At 49.8% G+C, this 25,052-nt stretch overlaps 3 protein-coding genes and 1 long non-coding RNA gene across 5 annotated transcripts; 2 read left to right on the plus strand and 2 right to left on the minus strand.

The window, feature by feature from the left end:
* The first annotated feature begins 121 nt into the window (after nucleotides 1-121).
* On the plus strand, nucleotides 122-18,774 carry mia2 (MIA SH3 domain ER export factor 2). Of its 2 annotated transcripts, XM_084013928.1 has the most exons (26): nucleotides 122-257; nucleotides 357-490; nucleotides 1,693-1,779; nucleotides 1,905-2,157; nucleotides 8,378-8,478; nucleotides 10,873-11,004; nucleotides 11,102-11,123; nucleotides 11,276-11,364; nucleotides 11,509-11,580; nucleotides 12,185-12,295; nucleotides 12,414-12,485; nucleotides 12,595-12,699; nucleotides 12,932-13,054; nucleotides 13,174-13,338; nucleotides 13,461-13,551; nucleotides 13,654-13,721; nucleotides 13,806-13,876; nucleotides 13,972-14,073; nucleotides 14,186-14,282; nucleotides 15,990-16,057; nucleotides 16,433-16,518; nucleotides 16,619-16,729; nucleotides 16,956-17,099; nucleotides 17,750-17,869; nucleotides 17,976-18,209; nucleotides 18,292-18,774. In XM_084013928.1, the coding sequence occupies exons 1-26, from the start codon at nucleotides 137-139 to the stop codon at nucleotides 18,516-18,518; spliced, it is 3,006 nt and encodes a 1,001-aa protein (XP_083870054.1). In that variant the 5' UTR covers nucleotides 122-136; the 3' UTR covers nucleotides 18,519-18,774. The 2 variants fall into 2 exon arrangements, with proteins under 2 accessions (XP_083870054.1, XP_083870055.1); XM_084013929.1 differs by lacking the exons at nucleotides 122-257; nucleotides 357-490; nucleotides 1,693-1,779; nucleotides 1,905-2,157; nucleotides 8,378-8,478 and adding an exon at nucleotides 9,997-10,233 and having other exon boundaries at nucleotides 18,292-18,765.
* Nucleotides 5,678-8,174, plus strand: LOC311015814 (uncharacterized protein; the record flags this gene model as incomplete). Its single annotated transcript, XM_084013257.1, has 2 exons — nucleotides 5,678-6,885; nucleotides 6,979-8,174. Exons 1-2 carry the CDS (start codon nucleotides 5,730-5,732, stop codon nucleotides 8,172-8,174), a joined length of 2,352 nt encoding a protein of 783 aa, XP_083869383.1. The 5' UTR covers nucleotides 5,678-5,729.
* On the minus strand, nucleotides 18,394-19,652 carry LOC311016307. Its single transcript, XR_014597470.1, has 3 exons — nucleotides 18,896-19,652; nucleotides 18,582-18,661; nucleotides 18,394-18,501 (listed from the first exon to the last, which is right to left on the minus strand). It is a non-coding gene; the product is annotated as an uncharacterized lncRNA (long non-coding RNA).
* A 490-nt stretch (nucleotides 19,653-20,142) lies between these two features.
* Nucleotides 20,143-24,922, minus strand: alkbh1 (alkB homolog 1, histone H2A dioxygenase; the record flags this gene model as incomplete). The annotated part of the gene is made up of 6 exons (XM_084013561.1): nucleotides 20,143-20,849; nucleotides 20,951-21,144; nucleotides 21,451-21,541; nucleotides 21,757-21,919; nucleotides 22,405-22,513; nucleotides 24,785-24,922. 6 exons carry the CDS (start codon nucleotides 24,920-24,922, stop codon nucleotides 20,459-20,461), a joined length of 1,086 nt encoding a protein of 361 aa, XP_083869687.1. The 3' UTR covers nucleotides 20,143-20,458.
* Nucleotides 24,923-25,052: the final 130 nt, after the last annotated feature.

Genomic DNA, 25,052 nt, shown 5'->3' on the forward strand with positions numbered 1-25,052 from the left:
TTAATGATTATCAGCCAGCCTCCTATCTTATCTCCGCTCAGTTCCCCTCCGGGCTCCATGACAGCAGCAGCTCGGAGCCACTCGCCTGGACCGTCCTATATTTTATACTTTAATGTTCCAGTTAGAAACCCTGGTAATGGCTGTTCCACGGGCGCACACCCTCCTGCTGGCTGCAGGCGTAGTTCTGCTCCTCCTGCCGCGTCTGAGCGTGGGGTTGTTGTCTGACTACAAGATCTGTGGAGACTCTGATTGTGAAAGTAAGTTTTGATCACATTATTCTGGTTCATGGTTGTTTTCTTTCTGCTTCCCTTCTCATGGTTTTTGTTTTGTTTTTTTCCTGGTTCTTCTGTGTGTAGGCCCCATGAGCAGGGTCCAGGCCACCAGGGACCACCGGGGACAGGACTGTCGGTTCCTGAGCCTCCGACGAGGGGACACCATCTTTGTTTACCACAAACTGTCTGGAAAGAGGGAGGAGCTCTGGGCCGGCAGCGTGAGTCTGATCCTCTCTTTAATCAGAATACTGTAATGAATAACAGAGTGAACTCAAAGGGTCCCGGGTCTCTACGGGTCTGGATGAGAACAACAGATAGTTCAGGTTCTCAGTGTGGTAGTCATGGTAACACTTGATCAGCACCAGTCTGTGACATCACTCCAGTTCATCATCTAATGATGTCATTATATCCCCTAACACACAGTGAGTCATTGTAAACATATTAATGTACCATCACCACCTTCATCCACCTTCATCATCATCCACCTTCATCCACATTTATCATCATCCACCTTCATCATCATCCACCTTCATCATCATCCACCTTCATCCACATTTATCATCATCCACCTTCATCATCATCCACCTTCATCCACATTTATCATCATCCACCTTCATCATCATCCACCTTCATCATCATCCACCTTCATCATCATCCACCTTCATCCACCTTCATCCACCTTCATCCACCTTCATCATCATCCACCTTCATCCATATTCATCCACATTTATCATCATCCACCTTCATCCACATTTATCATCATCCACCTTCATCCACATTTATCATCATCCACCTTCATCATCATCCACCTTCATCCACCTTCATCCACATTTATCATCATCCACCTTCATCATCATCCACCTTCATCCACCTTCATCCACATTCATCCACATTCATCCACCTTCATCCACATTCATCCACATTCATCCACCTTCATCCTCCTTCATCCACATTTATCATCATCCACCTTCATCCACATTCATCCACCTTCATCCACATTCATCCACCTTCATCCACATTCATCCACATTCATCCACCTTCATCCACATTCATCCACATTTATCCACCTTCATCCACATTCATCCACATTTATCCACCTTCATCCACATTCATCCACATTTATCATCATCCACCTTCATCCACATTCATCCACCTTCATCCTCCTTCATCTACATTTATCATCATCCTCCTTCATCTACATTTATCATCATCCACCTTCATCTACATTTATCATCATCCACCTTCATCTACATTTATCATCATCCACCTTCATCCACATTTATCATCATCCACCTTCATCCACCTCCATCATCATCCACCTTCATCATCATCCACCTTCATCCACCTCCATCATCATCCACCTTCATCCACCTCCATCGCTGCCGTCCTTCCACACAACTCTGCTTCCTTCTCGTTGCAGATTGATAAACAGTTTGGATATTTCCCAAAGGACGCCGTGAGAGAGGAGCAGGTTTACGCCACCGAGGAGAAAGTCGTGCAAACACAGGTGAACAGGAGCTCTTTAGACTGGAGGCGTAGCTCTGATTCTACGTCATGAGAATACATAGTTTCTAACCCTGAATTAGTAGTAATGTTGACTCTGTAAACACCTTATTTGTGCTCTTCATTCAGAAATCGGATTTCTTCTGTATGGATGAGTTTGGTTACCCCATCGACTCCAGTAATCTGGATGACGATGATGATCATGATGATGGTGATGATGAGAAATTTCCAAACCAGGAGTCACAAACCACTTCAGACACTGATGACACAAACGCTGACAGTCCTCCAAAAACCGCTGATCCTCCTACAGAATCTCCAGGTCCAGCACAGGAAGCTGATGAGGACAGGAACCAGGATGCTGGCGGGACTCTGGAGGATCAAGGTGGGTCTCTGGAGGATCAAAGTGGGTCTCTGGAGGATCAAAGTGGGTCTGCCTCCTGGCTCGGGTCCTCGGTGACAGGATGGCTCGGTCTGGCTGGAGAGGAAGAAACAGGCAGTTTGGCTGAAGGAGAGAACAAAGATAAGAGTAAAGAGGTGGAAGCTTCCGTGACCTCTTCGGTGACAGGATGGTTCGGCCTGGGAGGAGACGGCAAACCTGACGATGCTCCAGAAAGTAGAGAAGAAGACGGAGAAACTGCTGAATATCTGTCTTCGACCGTGACTGGCTGGCTCGGCTTCGGAGGAGAGAGACAAACAGAAGAAGAGGAGGGAGAACCAGCAGAGACATTCAGGAGCAGGAGGATGTCTCTGGACTTAGAGGGCAGCCAATTACACGAAGAGAAGCAGAAAGAGACGGGGACGTTGGATTGGCTAGGAAACGGACTGTCAAGCACGCTGGGGTTCAGCCTGACCAATCAGGAGTCAGAGCAGGAGACGACCCCTGGAAGAGAGGTCAAGGAGAGAACCCAGGAGTTGGAAGAACAGCCGGGGTCCGGGTCTTGGTTGGACGTAGGGATTCGGGACATTTTAGGCTACAGGAAGAGTGAAGCTGACGAGAGTCCAGGAAGTGGTTTTCAGCAGAAACAACCAACAGGATCAGATCATGAGGATACCAGTCCAAGTCAACCTGCAGCCCCATCAGAGATCAGACACACTGCTGACACTGATGATGCGGGTTCTTCAGACAGCAGCGAGGATCATATCTCACCTGAAGATTCCAAGGTCCACCTAAAACACATTTCTTCTCAGACCGAGTTAGTGGGGATGACTTCCGTGATGGACAGCAGTGAGGATGATCATGTTTCAGGTGATCACACCAAAGAGAAATATGTTCCAGACCAGGAAAGACCCGAGGAAGTGGAGGCCAAAGATCGTCAGGTGGCCACAGCAACAGGAAATGAGGGTGAAGATGATAACAGAGAGCCGAGGCACCCTGATCAGGACTTTTTGACACAATCTGGCATCAATTTAGGGCCTGACTTTGGTTCTGTAGGAGAGGTCGATGTGGACAAACCTGAGGACGTGGTCCAGGGAGGGGCCGAGATCTCAGATCAGACTGATGACACGGAGGAATCCACCTCTGTTACTGGATCTAGTAGTGACGGCCATGACGGCGAAGGGAACGATGCAGAAACAGGAGAACATCACCAGGAACCTTCACATCAGGGTGAGTTTGGATTATCACATTCTAGAAGTGAAACGATGAATGAAACATTTAGCACTCATGAAATCACAGCACCGATGCAGAACAACGTAGACCAGGATCAGGAGGCCACAGTAAGTGTTACTAACACATGCAAGCTCACGGAAACCGAGAAAGACAACAAAAACAACCTCCAGCCAGGCAGAGGAGTGGAGGAGTCAAAGGAAGAGGGGAAACAACAGGAAGTGAAGGAGATAGAGGAAGAGGAGAAGCAGCAGGAGGTGAATGAGATAGAGGAAGAGGAGAAGCAGCAGGAAGTCAAGGACATAAGCGAAGAGGAGGAACAGCAGGAAGTGAAGGAGATAGAGGAAGAGGAGAAGCAACAGGAGGTGAATGACATAAGGGAAGAGGAGAAGCAGCAGGAGGTGAAGGACATAAGGGAAGAGGAGGAACAGCAGGAAGTGAAGGAGATAGAGGAAGAGGAGAAACAACAGGAAGTGAAGGAGATAGAGGAAGAGGAGAAACAACAGGAAGTGAAGGAGATAAGGGAAGAGGAGAAACAACAAGAAGTGAAGGAGATAGAGGAAGAGGAGAAGCAACAGGAGGTGAATGAGATAGAGGAAGAGGAGGAACAGCAGGAAGTGAAGGAGATAGAGAAAGAGGAGAAACAACAGGATGTGAATGAGATAAGGGAAGAGGAGAAACAACAAGAAGTGAAGGAGATAAAGGAAGAGGAGAAGCAGCAGGAAGTGAAGGACATAAGGGAAGAGGAGGAACAGCAGGAAGTGAAGGAGATAAGGGAAGAGGAGAAGCAGCAGGAGGTGAATGAGATAGAGGAAGACGAGGAACAGCAGGAGGTGAATGAGATAGAGGAAGAGGAGGAACAGCAGGAAGTGAAGGAGATAGAGGAGGAACAGCAGGAAGTGAAAGAGATAGAGGAAGAGGAGAAACAACAGGATGTGAATGAGATAAGGGAAGAGGAGAGGCAGCAGGAGGTGAATGAGATAAGGGAAGAGGAGGACCAGCAGGAAGTGAATGAGATAAGGGAAGAGGAGAAGCAGCAGGAGGTGAATGAGATAGAGGAAGAGGAGAAGCAGCAGGAGGTGAATGAGATAGAGGAAGAGGAGAAACAACAGGACGTGAATGAGATAAGGGAAGAGGAGGAACAGCAGGAAGTGAAGGAGATAAGGGAAGAGGAGAAGCAGCGGGAGGTGAATGAGATAGCGGAAGAGGAGGAACAACAGGAAGTGAAGGAGATAGAGGAGGAACAGCAGGAAGTGAAGGAGATAGAGGAAGAGGAGAAGCAGCAGGAGGTGAAGGAGATAGAGGAAGAGGAGAAACAGCAGGAAGTGAAGGAGAAAGAGGAGCAGCAGCAGGAGGTGAAGGACATAAGGGAAGAGGAGGAACAGCAGGAAGTGAAGGAGCTTGAGGAAGAGGAGAAACAGCAGGAAGTGAAGGAGATAGAGAAAGAGGAGCAGCAGCAGGAGGTGAAGGACATAAGGGAAGGGGAGAAGCAGCAAGAAGTGAAGGAGATAGAGGAAGAGGAGAAGCAGCAGGAGATGAAGGGGGTAGAGGAAGAGGAGAAGCAGCAGGAAGTGAAGGAGATAGAGGAAGAGGAGAAGCAGCAGGAACTGAAGGAGATAGAGGAAGAGGAGAAGCAGCAGGAAGTGAAGGAGATAAGGGAAGAAGTGAAGCAGCAGGAAGTGAAGGAGATAGAGGAAGAGGAGAAACAGCAGGAAGTGAAGGAGAAAGAGGAGCAGCAGCAGGAGGTGAAGGACATAAGGGAAGAGGAGGAACAGCAGGAAGTGAAGGAGCTTGAGGAAGAGGAGAAACAGCAGGAAGTGAAGGAGATAGAGAAAGAGGAGCAGCAGCAGGAGGTGAAGGACATAAGGGAAGGGGAGAAGCAGCAAGAAGTGAAGGAGATAGAGGAAGAGGAGAAGCAGCAGGAGATGAAGGGGGTAGAGGAAGAGGAGAAGCAGCAGGAAGTGAAGGAGATAGAGGAAGAGGAGAAGCAGCAGGAACTGAAGGAGATAGAGGAAGAGGAGAAGCAGCAGGAAGTGAAGGAGATAGAGGAAGAGGAGAAGCAGCAGGAAGTGAAGGAGATAAGGGAAGAAGTGAAGCAGCAGGAAGTGAAGGAGGTAGAGGAAGAGGAGGAACAACAGGAAGTGAAGGAGATAGAGGAAGAGGAGAAGCAGCAGGAAGTGAAGGAGATAAGGGAAGAGGAGAAGCAGCAGGAAGTGAAGGAGGTAGAGGAAGAGGAGGAACAACAGGAAGTGAAGGAGATAGAGGAAGAGGAGAAACGGCAGCAGGAAGGGAAGGAGATAAAAGAAGAGGAAAAGGGGGAGTCAACAGAGGTGGGTGCGATAAAGGCCATGAGAAGGCTGTGGGGAGTGGAAGAGGGAAAGCAGGATGAGGAGGAGATGGAGGAGTTAAAAGAAAAGAAGGAGGAGGAGTTAAATGTGTCATCCATACCTGAAGCTGTGTCCCCCATACCTGAAGCTATGTCCCCCAGACCTGAAGCTGTCTCCTCCACACCTGAAGCTGAGTCCTCCACACCTGAAGCTGAGTCCTCCACACCTGAAGCTATGTCCCCCAGACCTGAAGCTGTCTCCTCCACACCTGAAGCTGTGTCCCCCAGACCTGAAGCTGTCTCCTCCACACCTGAAGCTGTGTCCCCCATACCTGAAGCTGAGTCCTCCACACAAAATGCATTTGTGAGGGACAGAGATGGAAACGGGGGAGAGGGGGAGATAAATCTGAAACATGATGACATGCAGGTGAAAGAAAACGATGGTTCTGAAGTCTGGACAGAGGTTCAGGTCTCAGGTTGGTCCAGCGACCCCGTTAGAAGCCAGGCAGTGAAATCTGAACCAGCTGCTCTGACGGATGCTCACAATAAAGGGACAGAGACAGAAAGTGGAGGAGCATTCGGCCTCTTCAAACATGCCTTCAGCTTTTTGACCAAAACTGAGGGGTCCACAGAGTCCTCCTCCCCAGGTCTGGATCCTCACACAGGTGAGACCGCCAATGCACAGGACCCCGTCACCCCTGAACAAGAACTGGACTCAACCGCTGAGGCAAGTCAGGGTAACATGCAGGACTCGCTCACCGTCGCTCTTATCACCGAGCATCAGCCTCTTCCTCCCTCCACCGAGACCTGGACATCGTCCCAGACTCAAACCCATCACCAGCCCACACAGAACCCCCTCCAAACAAAAACCCTCACCAGACTCTACAAGAACCTCCTCGCCTATCTGAGCCCAGACGAGACCACCATTCTGATGGAGCTCTTTGGGCGACACAAGCTGCAGTTTCTGGATTACGTTTTAGGAAGCTCAAAAACGACGGCCGACGAGTCCGTGCACGATGAAGCGATATTATCGGATATAGAGATCCTTCTGCGTCATCGTAGGGAGACGCTGGTTGCTGGAGACGCACCGGCGGAGGACGAGGACAAGACCAGGACACTCGGCGCTCTGCAGAAGCTGGAAACGCTGCTGCAGAGTGTGAGAGAGAGTCTCAACACAGGTGATTGAGACATCCGCAGCACAAAGATCATGAATCACTTTTATATTTACAATTTAGTGTGAGTTTGATCTCTGTGTTTCCTGTTAAATGCAGCCAAGGCCAGATGTGTCGGAGGAATCTGTTCAGCTCAGATCACAGAGAAGGAAGGTTCCTCCGTCAGCCTGGATGCCAACCCTCCACCTAGAGACGGGGGGATGCTGGGTACCAACCCTCCACCCAGGGACGGGGGTATGCTGGGTACCAACCCTCAACCTAGAGACGGGGGGATGCTGGGTACCAACCCTCCACCTAGAGACGGGGGGATGCTGGGTACCAACCCTCCACCTAGAGACGGGGGGATGCTGGGTACCAACCCTCCACCTAGAGACGGGGGGATGCTGGGTACCAACCCTCCACCTAGAGACGGGGGGATGCTGGGTACCAACCCTCAACCTAGAGACGGGGGGATGCTGGGTACCAACCCTCCACCCAGGGACGGGGGTATGCTGGATACCAACCCTCCACCTAGAGACAGGGGGATGCTGGGTACCAACCCTCCACCTAGAGACGGGGGTATGCTGGGTACCAACCCTCCACCTAGAGACGGGGGTATGCTGGGTACCAACCCTCAACCTAGAGACGGGAGTATGCTGGGTACCAACCCTCCACCTAGAGACGGGGGGATGCTGGGTACCAACCCTCCACCTAGAGACGGGGGGATGCTGGGTACCAACCCTCCACCTAGAGACGGGGGGATGCTGGGTACCAACCCTCCACCTAGAGACGGGGGGATGCTGGGTACCAACCCTCCACCTAGAGACGGGGGGATGCTGGGTACCAACCCTCCACCTAGAGACGGGGGGATGCTGGGTACCAACCCTCCACCTAGAGACGGGGGGATGCTGGGTACCAACACTCCACCGAGAGACGGGGGGATGCTGGGTACCAACCCTCCACCGAGAGACGGGGGGATGCTGGGTACCAACCCTCCACCTAGAGACGGGGGGATGCTGGGTACCAACCCTCCACCCAGGGACGGGGGGATGCTGGGTACCAACCCTCAACCTAGAGACGGGGGGATGCCGAGTACCAACACTCCACCCAGGGACGGGGGGATGCCGAGTACCAACACTCCACCCAGGGACGGGGGGGAGAGGGGTGGAGAGGAGGATGGACTGACTGGAGGCCCAGGAACAGAGAGGCTGACTGAGGATGAGACAGGAACAAGACGTGAGGAGGAAAGCGTGTCCCCCGAGTCCCATCCTCACATTCAGCCACAGGAAGGTACGGATGACTCAAACATCCCATAATCAAGCCGGATTAAAAGATGATTCATGAAGCAGTAAGATATGAAGAGTTCTCCTCGGCCTGCTGCGTCCTCATTCCTCCTGAGACACACAGCCTGGAACATTACGGCCACAAGATGATTCATTCATTAATACATTTTAATAATATGTCATTGTGACAAAGTTGCAAAGCTTTAATTCTGTTATGTTTGGGACTCTGTTTCCAGGAGTAATGAGGCACATTCTGAGATTTGTTCATCAGACGGCTGAAGAATCAAACACTCATATTCAAGCAGCAGGGGAGCTGCTCGTGTGGCTGACAGGACAGGTGAGTTTGATCTGTGTGAGTGACATCATCACTGAAGGGTCATATAACGTCTAACTACACAGCTGCACATTTAGTTTCTCTTCCATCTTTCAGGTTCGTAAACACCATTAAATAGGAAGCACAGAGATATCATACGTATGTTTGATGTTTCATCATTGTACAAAAAGTCCAGCGAAAGGAAAAAAAGTAATTATTATAACCTTTTCTTAAACCATATAAATAAAACAATCACTTCTTCCCAGAAGTACAAATACTTTGTTCCTGTACTTGAGTATTTTCAGTTATCTGTACACTACTTGAGTATTTATTTTCCTGATAATTTTCCCTTCATCTGTACCTTATATGCCTCACATTTTCTCATCTGGCTTGTTGCTTTAGTTTTAATGCATTTGAGTGGAATTATTGATTATTATTCTTATTAATATAATGTGAGATTCAGTTAGCTTCATAAAAAAACAGTCAGTAGAAATGTCATAGGGATACTTTTACTTTATACTTGAAGTACTCAAGTACATTTACATACTTTTCCACTTCTACTTCAGTAAAGAAGTAGACTCAGTACTTCTACTTAAGAACTTGTTGAACGAAAGTATCTGTACTTTTACTTGAGTGGAGAACGTCTGGACTTCTGACTGCTCTGCTTCTTCCTAGAAAAAAAAAGTCAAATGTAAAAACGACTGAACAACACGAGGTCGGAGGTCAAACTGAGGTCAAAGCCATGTTACTGTTGTTCTGTCGGGTCACTTAAAGGGTGACGTGTAGACCCTGTGGAGTCTGGTTCTTTTAGACCCTGGACTTGTGACACGTTGACCTAACTCTTGACATTCAGCTTCCAGCTGGTTCTGTCTTCGTCACTCACATTCCTGAGTGCTGGAGGGTCTATTACATATCTGAGCCGGCACGCAGCCAGCTGCTCTGCAGGCAAACTGTGTTTTCAGAGGACTAGTAAAACTCTGGTACCTGGGAGGTACGTCACCAGTCTTTACCCATGTCCTACTTGGACCAGCTTGTTACACCCGTTACCCCCGTGACTCAACACAGACTGTTTGTAGACAGCTTAGTAAAATAAAAAAATATTAAAAAATAAAAAAATTTAAATATGCATTATACGTGTGTGTGTGTGTGTGTGTGTGTGTGTGTGTGTGTGTGTGTGTGTGTGAAGTCAGAAATAATTCGACGCCATTGAGAGCCCTCCTTTTACTTTTGACACCTGTTCCTTTTGGTGTCACTTCAAAAGTGCTCCGATGTGCCAGTGTGGCATTTTACAATTGGTGACGTTGCGAGTGAACCATTTACACCGGCGGGGGGGGGGGGGGGGTTCGCATCTCAGAATGAACCATGTCGAGTGCTTCAATCAACATATATATATATATATATATACGTGTTAATATATACATATACTGTAATGTTTTCATAACCACCTTCTGAAGTATGACTCGCCTAGTGGATCCTGAGGACCAGTTAGTAGTTTACAGACAGCCCCCCCTGTGACGTGGAGGTGACGTGGTTCGCTCCGCAGCGTCGGTGTTGTGAGGATGTGAAATCGCCGCTACTAGCCCGGTCGATGTCTGGAGTTTCTCGTCCTAATGTCGCTTTTTAAATGACATAAATCACTAAAAAAGCTAAAACAACAACTGAATGAGATAGTCGGGCATGGCGGAACATCCGGGAATCGAGCTGTCGGCCAGCAGAGCGGAGGACTTCCAGGCGACGGCGGAGGCTCTGTACAGCGTCGCCGTGGAGAAAGTGAAGGATGTAGGTTATGTGGCGGGTCGCGTTAGCATGTCCTCACTAGCCGACTCGGCTGACAGCGTGACGGAAACAACTCAACACTGTGTTTATTCTGCGTCGCTCCTTCCGGTCGCTCCGCTGCTGCTAGCCGGCTGTCATCGCAGTGTGGAGATGTTATGACGCGTCTGTCATTACTAGCTAGTAATAGCTAGCTAGCTAGCTGATCGATAGTAACGTCGGAATGGCTGATCGGCTGTGGCGCTTTCCTGCTGTTCGTAATTGTTTCGCTAAACTCTGGCAGGTAGCATAAATACCTGCTGCTTTCTAGACGTTTCTATGTAACTCGGTTTATTAACAGCTGGCTCGTTAAGGCTCTAAAACAACCCGATGTAACAAGAGGACATTAAAACTACTGAGCTGTTTGACGACCTGGAGAACACTTGGCTGTGTTGTGGCTCTCTGCCGGGCTGCATCTGGCCATCTATCCACCATCCTGGTTGAACTGGTCTGCAGCACTCAGCAGCAGCTCCTTGTGTCAACAATACGTGTTTCTTTGTTTCTACCAAGTTAAACAGACTGAAGTGGTTCAGACCGACTCACGGATCTCACAGCGTCCCTTCACCCCCACAATAAACACCTCCTCTCTCCTCCTCTTTCCTCCAGGTCGTATCGTCACTGCCTGATGACATCAGACCCGGGTCGGACCTGTATGGGTTGCCATGGGAACCAGTCATCTTCTCCAGTGTTGTGGGACTGGTGACGGTGTTGTTGTTCACGTGCAGATGTTACAGCTCGGTCAGTAGTTATTTTATATTAACGAAGTAATGTTGGTTCAAACAGAGACATCACCTCCTTTGATTTGGTCATTGATTTAGTTTTTATTTCTTCACAGGTCAAAAGCAGAATGTATCGGAGTAAGTGTCTAACGACTCCTCAACATCGCATCGCCAATATAATCTGCGTCTTGCCACTATATATATAATATATATATATATATATGTTTATGTGTGTGTGTATATTAACCCATTACCAGTACCTGTTTCTAAGTGTGTGCTCCTGTTCTCAGGTAAAGAGCGCTGGATGGTAGAGCAGGTTAGACAGCTGCTGGAGGAGAAGTGTGAAGTTCTGGAGACTCTCAGCAGATGTCAACAAGAGGTTGGTGCTGCTGCCGGTGATGACTGACTGCTAGTAACATTCTTCCTGCAAAGTCATTGCAGACACTCCTGAACATAAAATAAAATCCTGACCAGATTCCCTTTTCTTCATGCTCGATGTGTCCTCGTTATGTGTCATCGGCAGTATGACGATCTGGAGAGCTCGCTGAGGGACGACGGCGTCTTGGCTCAAACTCAAAAAACGGAACATCTGGAGGTAAGAAAAAGAGAGAGAGAGAAGAATTAAAGGGAAGGATAAGAAATATCAAAACCCTCTTGGAGTTCATAAGATGTGAGCTCTGTGTGTAAGTCATCTTCTTTGTTGGCCCACTTGGGGGCAGCAGACACCAGCTGTGTACACATCCAGCAGTGAGGGAGCAAATCCTCATTGAGTCTGAGTCCTGGTTCTGGCTTCCTGGCCAAGTTAAGTGTATTCTGAGGGAAACATCTGGCTCTTCAGCTGCTAAATGCTCCACTTTGTTCACCAGCTAGTGTAGCCTCTGTGTCTGTCTGCTGTTTGGTGTTGAGCAGGTCTCAAACCAGCGGCGTCAGTGAACCAAAACCACAGAGTTCTGTGGCAAACAGGTAAACATTGAGCTGAAGCTCACTATGAAGCTCTTTAACGTTGCACATTCATGTGATAAACATCTGTAGATGAGTCATGATGGCTGAACCCCGTCACATTGTCTTTATGGGGAAAACGTGAACTTCCTCACCAAGTTTGTAATAATGATGTATCACAGTTGACTCTGACTCTCTGTGTTCACCGCTCACTTTGCTCTCACCTGAACCTGAACCTGAACCTGAACCTGAACCTCCAGGTCAGAGCCAGACAGTTGGGACAAGCAAAACGGGAGCTGGACGGGGATCTGGATCAACTGAAGGTTCAGCTGGACCAGCAGAGAGAACATCGGATGGAGCAGGAAAGGAGGGTAGGAACACACACACACACACACGATCACCATACTCAACAATGGCATTAGAATAGTGATGAGATCCCGTTGCGTTAGTGTGATGCTGATAGAATGGAATATGATTTTGGTTGTCCAGATAGCGCTGCTTGAAGAGACAATGAAAACCACTGAAGAAGAAACCAAAGACCTCCAGACACAGGAAGAGCAGGTACCGTTACCTCACCTCTCACCTGTGTACCTGCACAGCCCTTACTCTCCTCCCTCTCCTCCATCTCCCCGTGTCTCATCTGACGCCGTCGCTGCTTGTCTGTCTTTAGGCACAAACTTCCCTGAAAGTGTACAGTATGAACAGCGACAGACTACAGAGGAACCTGGAAACATCTGGAGAGGAGAACGTGCTGCTGCAGGAGAGCAATGCTCAGGTAGGATGCTGTACACACACACACACACACACACGATAGCGAGTGAGTTGGTTTTACTTTGCATGGTTGAACTGAACGTTTTAAAGTTCTGCTCGGCCAGTTTGGTCCATTCAGTTATTCCAATAACGTTCTCTGCTGGATTCATGTTTTCCAAGTGAAATCTTAACAACCAGTGTACATAAAATGATCAAAGACATATTTACTATCTGTATGGTCTTGTTCCTCCTCTCAGCTGATGCAGCAGGTGGAGGGATGGGCAGAACGAGTGAGTGAGCTGGAGGCGGAGATGAGCAGGTGTGAGGTCGCCCACAGCACCATGCTGCAGGATGTGACCAACAAGGACGAGCAGATAAAGGTCTGCTCTACCATTCATTACAGTATATCACAGCTGGTTACTGTTTTCTATTAAAAGATCAACTTTACATCCACTTTGATGTCAGAAGTGAGTTATGTGTAAGGTGTGTCTGCTTCCAGTCGTTGACGGATCGGCTGCTGGGGATGAAAGCTTGGGATTCAGACCTGGAGGAGGAGGGAGGAGAGAGAGAGACGTCCAACGGGAAAGCAGAGGAGAATGGAAGAGACATTACGGACACACAAGGTCACCTGCAGAAAGTCCAGAAACTCATCTACGCTGCCAAGGTAACAGACACAGTGTCACTGACACAGTGAGACTCATTCATATTAAACATCTCTGTACACTCAATCACTACTACATCACATATACCACGTTAGTAATATGGTGAGTTGGCCTGTGTGTGTAGCTCAATGCAGACCTCAAATCAGTCGATGAAGACAAGGACCGACTGTTCGCCAAACTGAACGACGAAGTCAAAGCTAAAGAAGACCTGCAAGGTGAGTCGGCGGCATGCGGATCCCCGTCCAGGTTCTCGATCTCTGATGTGGACCAGACTAGTTGGTGCTGATGTCGTGCTTGTGTTTGTGTTTCCCGTCTAGTCAGCATCACGGAGCTGGAGAATGAGAAGTTATCTCTTCTCTCTGACTCTGAGCAGTACTCGGATCAGGTAGCTGCTCTCAACTGTGTATCAGGGGCATATTTTATTGTATTAATTTGCTTTTGGATTAATTTCTCTTCCTCGCGTGTGCAGGTCCAAAGATTACAACAGAAACTCCAGATCATGACAGAAATGTACCAGGAGAACGAGCTCAAGCTCCACAGGTACAGAACCACGGATTAATGCTCTGAGGAGCTGACAGAGATAGAGTTCTGTAGTTCTAGTTGTACAGGATGCTGATGAACGTGTGCGTTTCCAGGCTGCTCACAGTGGAGGAGAAGGAGCGCATGCAGAAGGAAGAGAAGCTCAACAAAGCAGACAAGAACATTGTGTTGGCCATGGAGGAACTCAACAACTACAGGTAGCTGCTCTGAGCTGGAGCCAGAGTCCGAGCCGGAGTCCGAGCCGGAGTCTGAGCCGGACTCTGAGCCAGACTCTCACCTGAAGTCTCACCTGTAATCATCTTTTTTCAGACAACGAGCAAGTGAGATGGAGGAGGAGCTGGAGAAAACCAAACAGTCGTACCAGACACAGATATCAGCACATGAGAAGAAGGCTCACAATAACTGGGTGAGGGAAAACGCCTCAGAAACATGCACACGGATAGAAACTGAGATTTATTTTAGATTTTGTACAGCCACATGGCAGCTAGTTGGTGTGGGTGGTGGTGGTAGTGAGTTGGTGTGGGTGGTGTTGGTGGTGGTGGTATGGTAGTGAGTTGGTGTGGGTGGTGGTGGTATGGTAGTGAGTTGGTGTGGGTGGTGGTGGTAGTGAGTTGGTGTGGGTGGTGGTGGTATGATAGTGAGTTGGTGTGGGTGGTGGTGGTAGTGAGTTGGTGTGGGTGGTGGTGGTATGATAGTGAGTTGGTGTGGGTGGTGGTGGTAGTGAGTTGGTGTGGGTGGTGGTGGTGGTAGTGAGTTGGTGTGGGTGGAGTTGGTATGGTAGTGAGTTGGTGTGGGTGGTGGTGGTATGGTAGTGAGTTGGTGTGGGTGGTGTTGGTGGTGGTGGTATGGTAGTGAGTTGGTGTGGGTGGTGTTGGTGGTGTTGGTATGGTAGTGAGTTGGTGTGGGTGGTGGTGGTAGTGAGTTGGTGTGGGTGGTGGTGATATGATAGTGAGTTGGTGTGGGTGGTGGTGGTGGTAGTGAGTTGGTGTGGGTGGTGGTTGTATGGTAGTGAGTTGGTGTGGGTGGTAGTGAGTTGGTGTGGGTGGTGTTGGTATGGTAGTGAGTTGGTGTGGGTGTTGGTGGTATGGTAGTGAGTTGGTGTGGGTGGTAGTGAGTTGGTGTGGGTGGTAGTGAGTTGGTGTGGGTGGTAGTGAGTTGGTGTGGGTGGTGTTGGTATGGTAGTGAGTTGGTGTGGGTGGTGGTGGTAGTGAGTTGGTGTGGGTGGTGGTGGTATGATAGTGAGTTGGTGTGGGTGGTGGTGGTGGTAGTGAGTTGGTGTGGGTGGTGGTGGTATGGTAGTGAGTTGGTGTGGGTGGTGGTGGTATGATAGTGAGTTGGTGTGGGTGGTGGTGGTATGATAGTGAGTTGGTGTGGGTGGTGGTATGGTAGTGAGTTGGTGTGGGTGGTGGTGGTATGATAGTGAGTTGGTGTGGGTGGTGGTATGGTAGTGAGTTGGTGTGGGTGGTAGTGAGTTGGTGTGGGTGGTGTTGGTATGGTAGTGAGTTGGTGTGGGTGGTGGTGGTGGTAGTGAGTTGGTGTGGGTGGTGGTGGTGTGGGTGGTGTTGGTGTGGGTGGTGGTGGTGTAGGTGGTGTTGGTGTGGGTGGTGGTGGTAGTGAGTTGGTGTGGGTGGTGTTGGTATGGTAGTGAGTTGGTGTGGGTGGTGGTGGTATGGTAGTGAGTTGGTGTGGGTGGTGGTGGTATGGTAGTGAGTTGGTGTGGGTGGTGTTGGTATGGTAGTGAGTTGGTGTGGGTGGTGGTGGTGGTATGGTAGTGAGTTGGTGTGGGTGGTGTTGGTATGGTAGTGAGTTGGTGTGGGTGGTGGTGGTATGGTAGTGAGTTGGTGTGGGTGGTGGTGGTATGGTAGTGAGTTGGTGTGGGTGGTGTTGGTATGGTAGTGAGTTGGTGTGGGTGGTGGTGGTATGGTAGTGAGTTGGTGTGGGTGGTGTTGGTATGGTAGTGAGTTGGTGTGGGTGGTGGTGGTATGGTAGTGAGTTGGTGTGGGTGGTGTTGGTATGGTAGTGAGTTGGTGTGGGTGGTGGTGGTAGTGAGTTGTCCATGTTAAAGTTCATCTGTACGTGGTGTTGTGTTTCTGACGGGGGTTTGATTCCCCAGCTGGCTGTCCGGGCAGCAGACAGAGATCTGGCAGACATCCGGAGAGAGAACGGCCTCCTCAGACAGAAGTAAGTTGTTGTCCTGTTTAATACTAACCCTAATCACTCATTCTTCTCTGCATCGGCTCCCTGTGAGAACGGATCACTTTAAACCACGTAGGGTCACAGCTGGAACAAAGCCGCCAGACTCCTATGGGAAACACAGTCATTTTACAGCACAGAACACAGGTGGTCTCCTGCTGCCTCAGTCTGTGGACTCAAACTAACCTTCAGTCAGACAAACAAACACACACCGTGTTCTGGTCCCGACCCCCATGAGACTCAAACAGATGTATCTTTGTGGCTCATGAAACCAACTGTAGTGTCATTTCAGAAATCTACTGGGTTTTAATAAACTGTGTATGTATTACATGTCATAGTGACTTGAGTTGTGTTTGTTTGCAGGCTGACAGACACACAGTTTAAACTAGACGCCCTGGACAAAGACCCCTACGCCTTGGAGAGCCTGGCTAGACCTCTTCCTTTCAGAGGTGAGCTTCCATCGTATTCTGTGGCTAACAGACCTGATCCTGGACCCAGTAGGCCTCAGGTCCCCTTGACTAGCACTCACCCACCTCCCCTCCCCTCCAGCTGAAAGGTCCCCGTATGGTCCCTCTCCTCTGGGTCGGCCTGCATCTGAAACCAGACCGTTCCTGTCTCCCACATTACTGGATGGACCACCTGCTAGACTGTCTCCACGAGGTACACACACACACACGCACACACTTATATACACACACACACACACACCTATACACACACACACACCTATATACACACACACACACACACACACCCCTATACACACACACACCTATACACACACACACCTATACATAGGTTTTACGTGGACCACTAGGTTTTATGTGGATCACTAGGTTTTACCAGTTGACCAACATCTCTCCCTCATAACGTCTTTCCTCCACAGTGCCTCGTGGTCCAGTAGAGCCCCCTGGTGGCCAAGGAGAGCTGGAGCGCAGTGGAGGTCCTCATTCAGACAGCGGCTCCATCTCTCCAACATGGGATCGCAGGGGCCCCCCACCAGGACCCCCTGGGCCCCTAGGACATCCAGGTGTGTGTGTGTGTGTGTGTGTGTGTGTGTGTGTGTCTGTCTGTGTCTGTCTGTGTGTGTCTGTGTGTGTCTGTGTGTGTGTCTGTGTGTGTGTCTTTGTGTGTGTGTGTGTGTCTGTGTGTGTGTCTGTGTGTCTGTGTGTGTGTGTGTGTGTGTGTGTGTGTGTGTGTGTGTGTGTGTGTGTCTGTGTGTGTGTCTTTGTGTGTGTGTGTCTGTGTGTGTGTGTGTGTGTGTGTGTCTGTGTGTGTGTCTGTGTGTGTGTGTGTGTGTGTGTGTGTCTGTGTGTGTGTCTGTGTGTGTGTGTCTGTGTCTGTGTCTGTGTCTGTGTGTGTGTGTGTGTGTGTGTGTGTGTGTGTGTGTGTGTGTGTGTCTGTGTGTGTGTCTTTGTGTGTGTGTGTCTGTGTGTGTGTGTGTGTGTGTGTGTCTGTGTGTGTGTGTGTGTGTGTGTGTGTGTGTGTGTGTGTCTGTGTGTGTGTGTCTGTGTCTGTGTCTGTGTCTGTGTCTGTGTGTGTGTGTGTGTGTGTGTGTGTGTGTGTGTGTGTGTGTGTGAGAGCTATGTCAACCATTCCTCACCATATTGTTACATTATTTCTGCATGTGTGCTGTTAGCTGAAATAGTGTGAATGTGCCACTCTCTGTGTGTCTCTTAGGCTATATGTTCCCTGAACCCGGAGGTCCCATGTACAGGAGACCCCCTCCTGGCTCTCTCCCACCCGGCCCTCTACATCCTCGGGGTCTCCCCCTGGGACCGCCTCACCCTGCAGACATGGGTGAGTCACTGCTGCTTTGTTGTGTTCTCATCTCTCCTGTGAAATGGAAAATCAGAATACAAGAACCATTGAGGTCATAATCGCTCATTATGTCGTTTCAATGCAGACTCGTTCAGAGAAAACAGCCTCGGGGAAGTTCAGGACCTCAGAGAGGTAGGAGGTGATCGAAGGACTCCCCCTGAAGCTGATCCAAGGATGGGGGCGGGGCCTCCTCCTGGCCCGCCGATGGGCCCGCCGATGGGCCCAATGGATGGTCCCTTTCCTCGTAGAGCCCCCTATGGACCACCACCTCCTGACTTCTACCCTCCCAGGGGACCTGGGGGCCCCCCCATGAGGCCGAGTAAGTCCCAGTTTTATATGATTTCTACATCAGAGCTGAAGCCTTTAACCTGACGCTCCCTCTCCGTGTCCTCTACCTCCAGTGTGGGCCCCTCCCCCTCCAGGGATGATGTTCCCTCCACGGTTCCCTGGTGGACCCCCTCTTCCTCCTGCTCCTCATCCTCACTACGCTCCCCACATGCGGCCCCCTCCGCCCGACCTCCATCCACATCCTTCCATGGGCCCCATCCCTCCCCAGCAGCCCCTCCCCTCCCACCCACACAGCCAGTCCCCAGAGGAGCATCCACCCTCACCTGAAGACGCCATCTGAGGAGCGCCACCCCCCACCCTCACCTGAAGACGCCATCTGAGGAGCGCCACCCCCCACCCTCACCCGAAGACGCCATCTGAGGAGCGCCACCCCCCACCCTCACCCGAAGACGCCATCTGAGGAGCGCCACCCCCCACCCTCACCTGAAGACGCCATCTGAGGAGCGCCACCCCCCACCCTCACCTGAAGACGCCATCTGAGGAGCGCCACCCCCCACCCTCACCTGAAGACGCCATCTGAGGAGCGCCAACCCCCACCCTCACCCGAAGACGCCATCTGAGGAGCGCCACCCCCCACCCTCACCTGAAGACGCCATCTGAGGAGCGCCACCCCCCACCCTCACCTGAAGACGCCATCTGAGGAGCGCCACCCCCCACCCTCACCTGAAGACGCCATCTGAGGAGCACCACCCTTACCTGAAGACGCCATCTGAGCTGTCGGATGTTTCTGGTTTAAGTTGATCGGCGGTTGGTGAATGTTTGGGCAGTTTGTTTTCCACTTTTCTATTTTCTATAACATCTCCTGTCTGTCCTTCCTCTCTCTCTCTCTCTCTCTCTCTCTGCCCAATCAGCATCCAGCTAAGTTCCCTGTGAAGTAGAAGGACTCAGTGACAGTGGCCGTGTTGTTGTTTAATGTGTGAGTGTGTGAGTGTGTGTGCGTGAGAGAGGTTTCTAGTTGAGGTTAGAAACGCTGCATGGCGTCACTGAACTTTGATCCTGATGACGGAGAGAGAAACCTAAATAATGACGGACCATCAGGGAAGAAACCTCTGACGTCGTCATCATGAAAAAGAAAATCAGCCATCATGTCTACACTTGAACCGGCTCACATCAGGTCTGGTTTTGTCTGCGACTGAACTGAGATGATGTTGAGCTCTAAATGTTCCTCAGAGCCAGTTTATTGAAATATAATTAAATTACATAACAAGAGTTCCACTGTAGTGACTTCAACAAAGTTAGGATGTCAAACAGCAGCGACTCAAACGGTGACGTGAGTGTGTTTAACTGAAGTAAGCTGTGACTCATCCTGGCCGTCACAGAGCGGCCAATCAAACGGACCGACTGGAAGAGAGAGGACACCCATGTGAATTTTGTAAAAAGTGATTATTAATAGATGAATAAAGAATGTCCAAGTGACTTTGTCTTCATGTGTAATCATCTCTAATCACATGATCAAACCTCTTGTGATGATGTCACAACTTTTATTTGAAGGTGGACAAAACATTAAAGGATCATTCCCCGGTGGAAACGTGGATGTGTACTGAAAGTGGGTCATATAGCACAGAGCGGCATTTTTATTATAAAAGGACTGGTCCAGTTCCGCTCATGTCTGCAACAGGTCTGCAGTCTCAGTGGGTGCTGCCCCCTACAGGCGAGTTGAAACATGAGGAACTAGTGTTGTAGTCTCACCCCCTCTAACCAAAGAGCCTCCGATGATGCAACATGAGGATATCTGCGTCATCGAGGCTCTTTTTCAGAACATAAACACAAGAGATCTCCGTCTGAAATGAGAGAACGATGACGACATTCAAACACACAACGCTTAATGCAGACGGTGAAGTATTCCTTTAATGTCCTGTCAGACTAGACAACGTCACTGTTAGTAACCTGGATCGTTAGTGATAGTAGTCACATGACTCGTTAGTGTTGGAGTCATGTTCCTTGAACAAGCTGCTGTGTCTGCAGCGATAATATCTCAGAGATCTTCACACTTTGGATTTAGACTCTTTTAATATGTATTTATAATTTATAAAAAGCCATTTTTATCAATAATGCAACAGTATCTAAATGTAAAACTGTTCCATATGGAGACAAAATCAAGGCTCAGTGGAACAATTCCAACAGGATCAAATATTGATTTGTCTCTCTGTTGACTGGCATCCATATTTATTCTTCGGCCCCATGGGGGACACAGGATCCGGTATCAGATGCCGTTCTGTGTCACGTCTCTGCAGGATCAGAGTCACAGCTGCTAGTCCTCTTCCTCTTCCCCTCGTGGGACCCCTCTGTCTGGACGGGGGTCTCTGGGAAGCTCTGTCCAGACCCCAGCACCTGTCTGACAGTCACGTTGACTCTGGAGGTCTGGATGTAGCTGGAGCACGGGGCCCAGTCCTGCTCTGACACCGGCTCCACGATGGAGCCGTCCCGTGGGGGGGAGGGGGTCTCTAAGTGTCCCCTGTGTGTCCCCGGGGACATGATGCGTGGGACGGCGTGGTAGAGGAGGCGGCTCTGTCCCGACATCACCATCACGTCCCCACTGTGCATGTACATGGCCGTGGGGGGGTCGCATCTCTGGAGGCCTCCGAGGAGGAAGATGGCCGACTGACCGAAACTATCAGGAGACAAGAAATCCTGCCATTAATCAGACGACCGTTTCTGACCCATAATGCATCATTCTGAAGTGTTTCCTTTCACACCGTCCTCCCGTCTCACCTGAAGGACAGCAGCGGCCGGCTGTGGTCCAGCTCCGATTCGTCCACGTGGATCCCCAGAGAGGAATCGGAGCGGTAGAAGTTGAGGATGCCGGCCTCGGCGTTGAACCCCGAGAATCCACAGGCGGCGGTTATCTGGGAGGACAGCAGGTGGAGGTCAGCTGGGAACGGAGTGTGATGGTCTGCAGAGTAGGTCTGTGGAGCAACACAGGAAACCGATGGAGTGAAGATGTCGGACAACAGTGTAGGTTATTGCTGAAGAGTCCTGGGAGGTCTGGAGACGGTGAAATGTCGGAAGAACTCTCATGAACAAGAGTCTGATCCTGAAATCCTCAGATTGGTCTCTTTGTCTCTTTAAAACCAGGAGTTGTCGTGGTGCTTCTGTATGTAATGTCTTGTTTCTGAGTCTGCTAACACGCTTGGATTGAAACATATTTATGAGGAGAATATCGTGATTCATCATCTCCGTAGGTCAACAACAAACAGGGTGTGGTGGATCACCTTGGAGTCCCAGTTGTAATGGTATCCCAGGGTGACCCAGCGCAGCCGGTCCAGCAGAGTCTTCGGTTGTCTCTTTCCAGAAGGGGGACAACTGTGGAGACCAAACAGGGCACACTTACAGAGGACCAGGACCCTGAATGTGGTCCAAAGAGGACTCCAGCCAGTCCTCTCTAATGGAGACCGCGTTTGTCAATGACCCCAAACATTCAGGTACTGATATGACCTTTGGGGCTCCGATCTAACAGTTGCATTTAGAGCTCCTGAAGTTGTAGCAACCAGGGCTTGTTAGCATGCTAGCTAGCTCACCTGACGCCATGGACACTCTGGTCCCAGATGTTCTGGGTGTCAGAGGGAGACATGTGCAGGTCCAGGTTGCAGACGTTGGGCTTCTGAGTGTAAGTCTTGAGACACCGTGTGACCCAGAAGGGTTTGCAGCCCGGCAGGAACGGGTCGGAGATGAAGATGAACCCTGAACGAAAGAGGAAATAAAATAAATGAAACACGTTGTTTTACATCTGGGGAAAAAAAGATCGACGTTCTCTTCACAAACACAACTTCAACTCTCTCCAACTTTTTAAAAAGGCTTATTAAACACTGTTTATTTGGTGATCAAAGAAATCACATTAATACATAAAGCATTGACGACATCAGATCAGTGCATACCATGTTCACGTTTTAACAAATTTATGTTTAATTAATAGGAAATCTAATTTTAAGTTCCATGTTCTGTCATCTGTTTTTCCATTGCTTTTCTTGACAGTCTAGATTTTTGCCATGCTATTGTTGTCGAGATATTTAGGCATCAAAGTCACAATGTTGGTATCATGACAAGACCACCAGACCATCACACATCTGCTGCAGAGATCCGCACACTTGGAGAATCTTCACACTGATTGGTCCGTCATGTATCTCGTGGTCTAACATTTGGTTTTGTAAATGTCTCTGCATGTTCACCTGGGTAGCCCTGCAGGCTGAACGCTCGCCAGTCTCTGACGGGCTGTAATCCGACCCGGGAAGCCTCCCCGTCAGTCACTGAACCCGGATCCAACAGGGCTGGAACGATCTAACAACCACACACACAGAGGGACAACCATCATCCTCACAGTCAGTACGCTGCGGTCAGTTACAGTAACCACACACACAGAGGGACAACCATCCTCCTCACAGTCGGTAAGCTGCTGTCAGTTACAGTAACCACACACACAGAGGGACAACCATCAGCTACTCCTCACAGTCAGTAAGCTGCTGTCAGTTACAGTAACCACACACACAGAGGGACAACCATCATCCTCACAGTCAGTACGCTGCGGTCAGTTACAGTAACCACACACACAGAGGGACAACCATCATCCTCACAGTCAGTACGCTGCGGTCAGTTACAGTAACCACACACACAGAGGGACAACCATCCTCCTCACAGTCAGTACGCTGCTGTCAGTTACAGTAACCACACACACAGAGGGACAACCATCCTCCTCACAGTCAGTACGCTGCGGTCAGTTACAGTAACCACACACACAGAGGGACAACCATCATCCTCACAGTCAGTACGCTGCTGTCAGTTACAGTAACCACACACACAGAGGGACAACCATCCTCCTCACAGTCAGTATGCTGCTGTCAGTTACAGTAACCACACACACAGAGGGACAACCATCCTCCTCACAGTCAGTAAGCTGCTGTCAGTTACTGTAACCACACACACAGAGGGACAACCATCATCCTCACAGTCAGTAAGCTGCTGTCAGTTACAGTAACCACACACACAGAGGGACAACCATCAGCTACTCCTCACAGTCAGTACGCTGCTGTCAGTTACAGTAACCACACACACAGAGGGACAACCATCATCCTCACAGTCAGTACGCTGCGGTCAGTTACAGTAACCACACACACAGAGGGACAACCATCCTCCTCACAGTCAGTACGCTGCTGTCAGTTACAGTAACCACACACACAGAGGGACAACCATCATCCTCACAGTCAGTACGCTGCGGTCAGTTACAGTAACCACACACACAGAGGGACAACCATCATCCTCACAGTCAGTACGCTGCGGTCAGTTACAATAACCACACACACAGAGGGACAACCATCCTCCTCACAGTCGGTACGCTGCTGTCAGTTACAGTAACCACACACACAGAGGGACAACCATCAGCTACTCCTCACAGTCAGTACGCTGCTGTCAGTTACAGTAACCACACACACAGAGGGACAACCATCATCCTCACAGTCAGTACGCTGCTGTCAGTTACAGTAACCACACACAGAGAGGGACAACCATCCTCCTCACAGTCAGTACGCTGCGGTCAGTTACAGTAACCACACACACAGAGGGACAACCATCAGCTACTCCTCACAGTCAGTACGCTGTGGTCAGTTACAGTAACCACACACACAGAGGGACAACCATCCTCCTCACAGTCAGTACGCTGCTGTCAGTTACAGTAACCACACACACAGAGGGACAACCATCATCCTCACAGTCAGTACGCTGCGGTCAGTTACAGTAACCACACACACAGAGGGACAACCATCATCCTCACAGTCAGTACGCTGTGGTCAGTTACAGTAACCACACACACAGAGGGACAACCATCCTCCTCACAGTCAGTACGCTGTGGTCAGTTACAGTAACCACACACACAGAGGGACAACCATCATCCTCACAGTCAGTAAGCTGCTGTCAGTTACAGTAACCACACACACAGAGGGACAACCATCAGCTACTCCTCACAGTCAGTACGCTGCTGTCAGTAACAGTAACCACACACACAGAGGGACAACCATCATTCTCACAGTCAGTAAGCTGCGGTCAGTTACAGTAACCACACACACAGAGGGACAACAATCATCCTCACAGTCAGTACGCTGTGGTCAGTTACAGTAACCACACACACAGAGGGACAACCATCCTCCTCACAGTCAGTAAGCTGCTGTCAGTTACAGTAACCACACACACAGAGGAACAACCATCATCCTCACAGTCAGTAAGCTGCTGTCAGTTACAGTAACCACACACACAGAGGGACAACCATCATCCTCACAGTCAGTACGCTGCTGTCAGTTACAGTAACCACACACACAGAGGGACAACCATCCTCCTCACAGTCAGTACGCTGCTGTCAGTTACAGTAACCACACACACAGAGGGACAACCATCAGCTACTCCTCACAGTCAGTACGCTGCTGTCAGTTACAGTAACCACACACACAGAGGGACAACCATCAGCTACTCCTCACAGTCAGTAAGCTGCTGTCAGTTACAGTAACCAGACACACACACTCGGTTTCCGGTTATGATCGGCCCGCTGGCCCGGTGTGACGTCACCTTGTCGCTAGGTGAACTTCTGGAAAAGTCCACAACGTCGCTGAGATCCGGCGGAGGATTTCTTCTCTTGTAAAACTTGAATATTTTTCTAAATGCATCTTCTCCGCTTTCCATCACGGAGGCCGCCATCTTAGCCATGACGTCATTGGTCGCTTCTTCCTCTCGTGTGGGTTCTAACGGCGGTGTGGGAAAACAGCTTTAAGGTGCATTACCGCCACCTACTGGATTGGAGTACCGGTATGTTCAGTACTGTCCCACACTCCAGTCC

This window comes from Eutrigla gurnardus (genome assembly GCF_963514095.1).
Source record: "Eutrigla gurnardus genome assembly, chromosome: 7".
Lineage (NCBI taxonomy): Eukaryota > Metazoa > Chordata > Actinopteri > Perciformes > Triglidae > Eutrigla > Eutrigla gurnardus.

What these genes read in the sequence shown, in the direction of transcription:
- mia2 (XM_084013928.1), top strand. Translation starts at nt 137, where the DNA reads ATGGCTGTTCCACGGGCGCACACCCTCCTGCTGGCTGCAGGCGTAGTT. An exon ending in CTGAGCAGTACTCGGATCAG is followed by an intron (nt 13,722 to 13,805) that starts GTAGCTGCTCTC and finishes TCGCGTGTGCAG; the next exon opens with GTCCAAAGATTACAACAGAA. An exon ending in AGAAGGCTCACAATAACTGG is followed by an intron (nt 14,283 to 15,989) that starts GTGAGGGAAAAC and finishes TTGATTCCCCAG; the next exon opens with CTGGCTGTCCGGGCAGCAGA.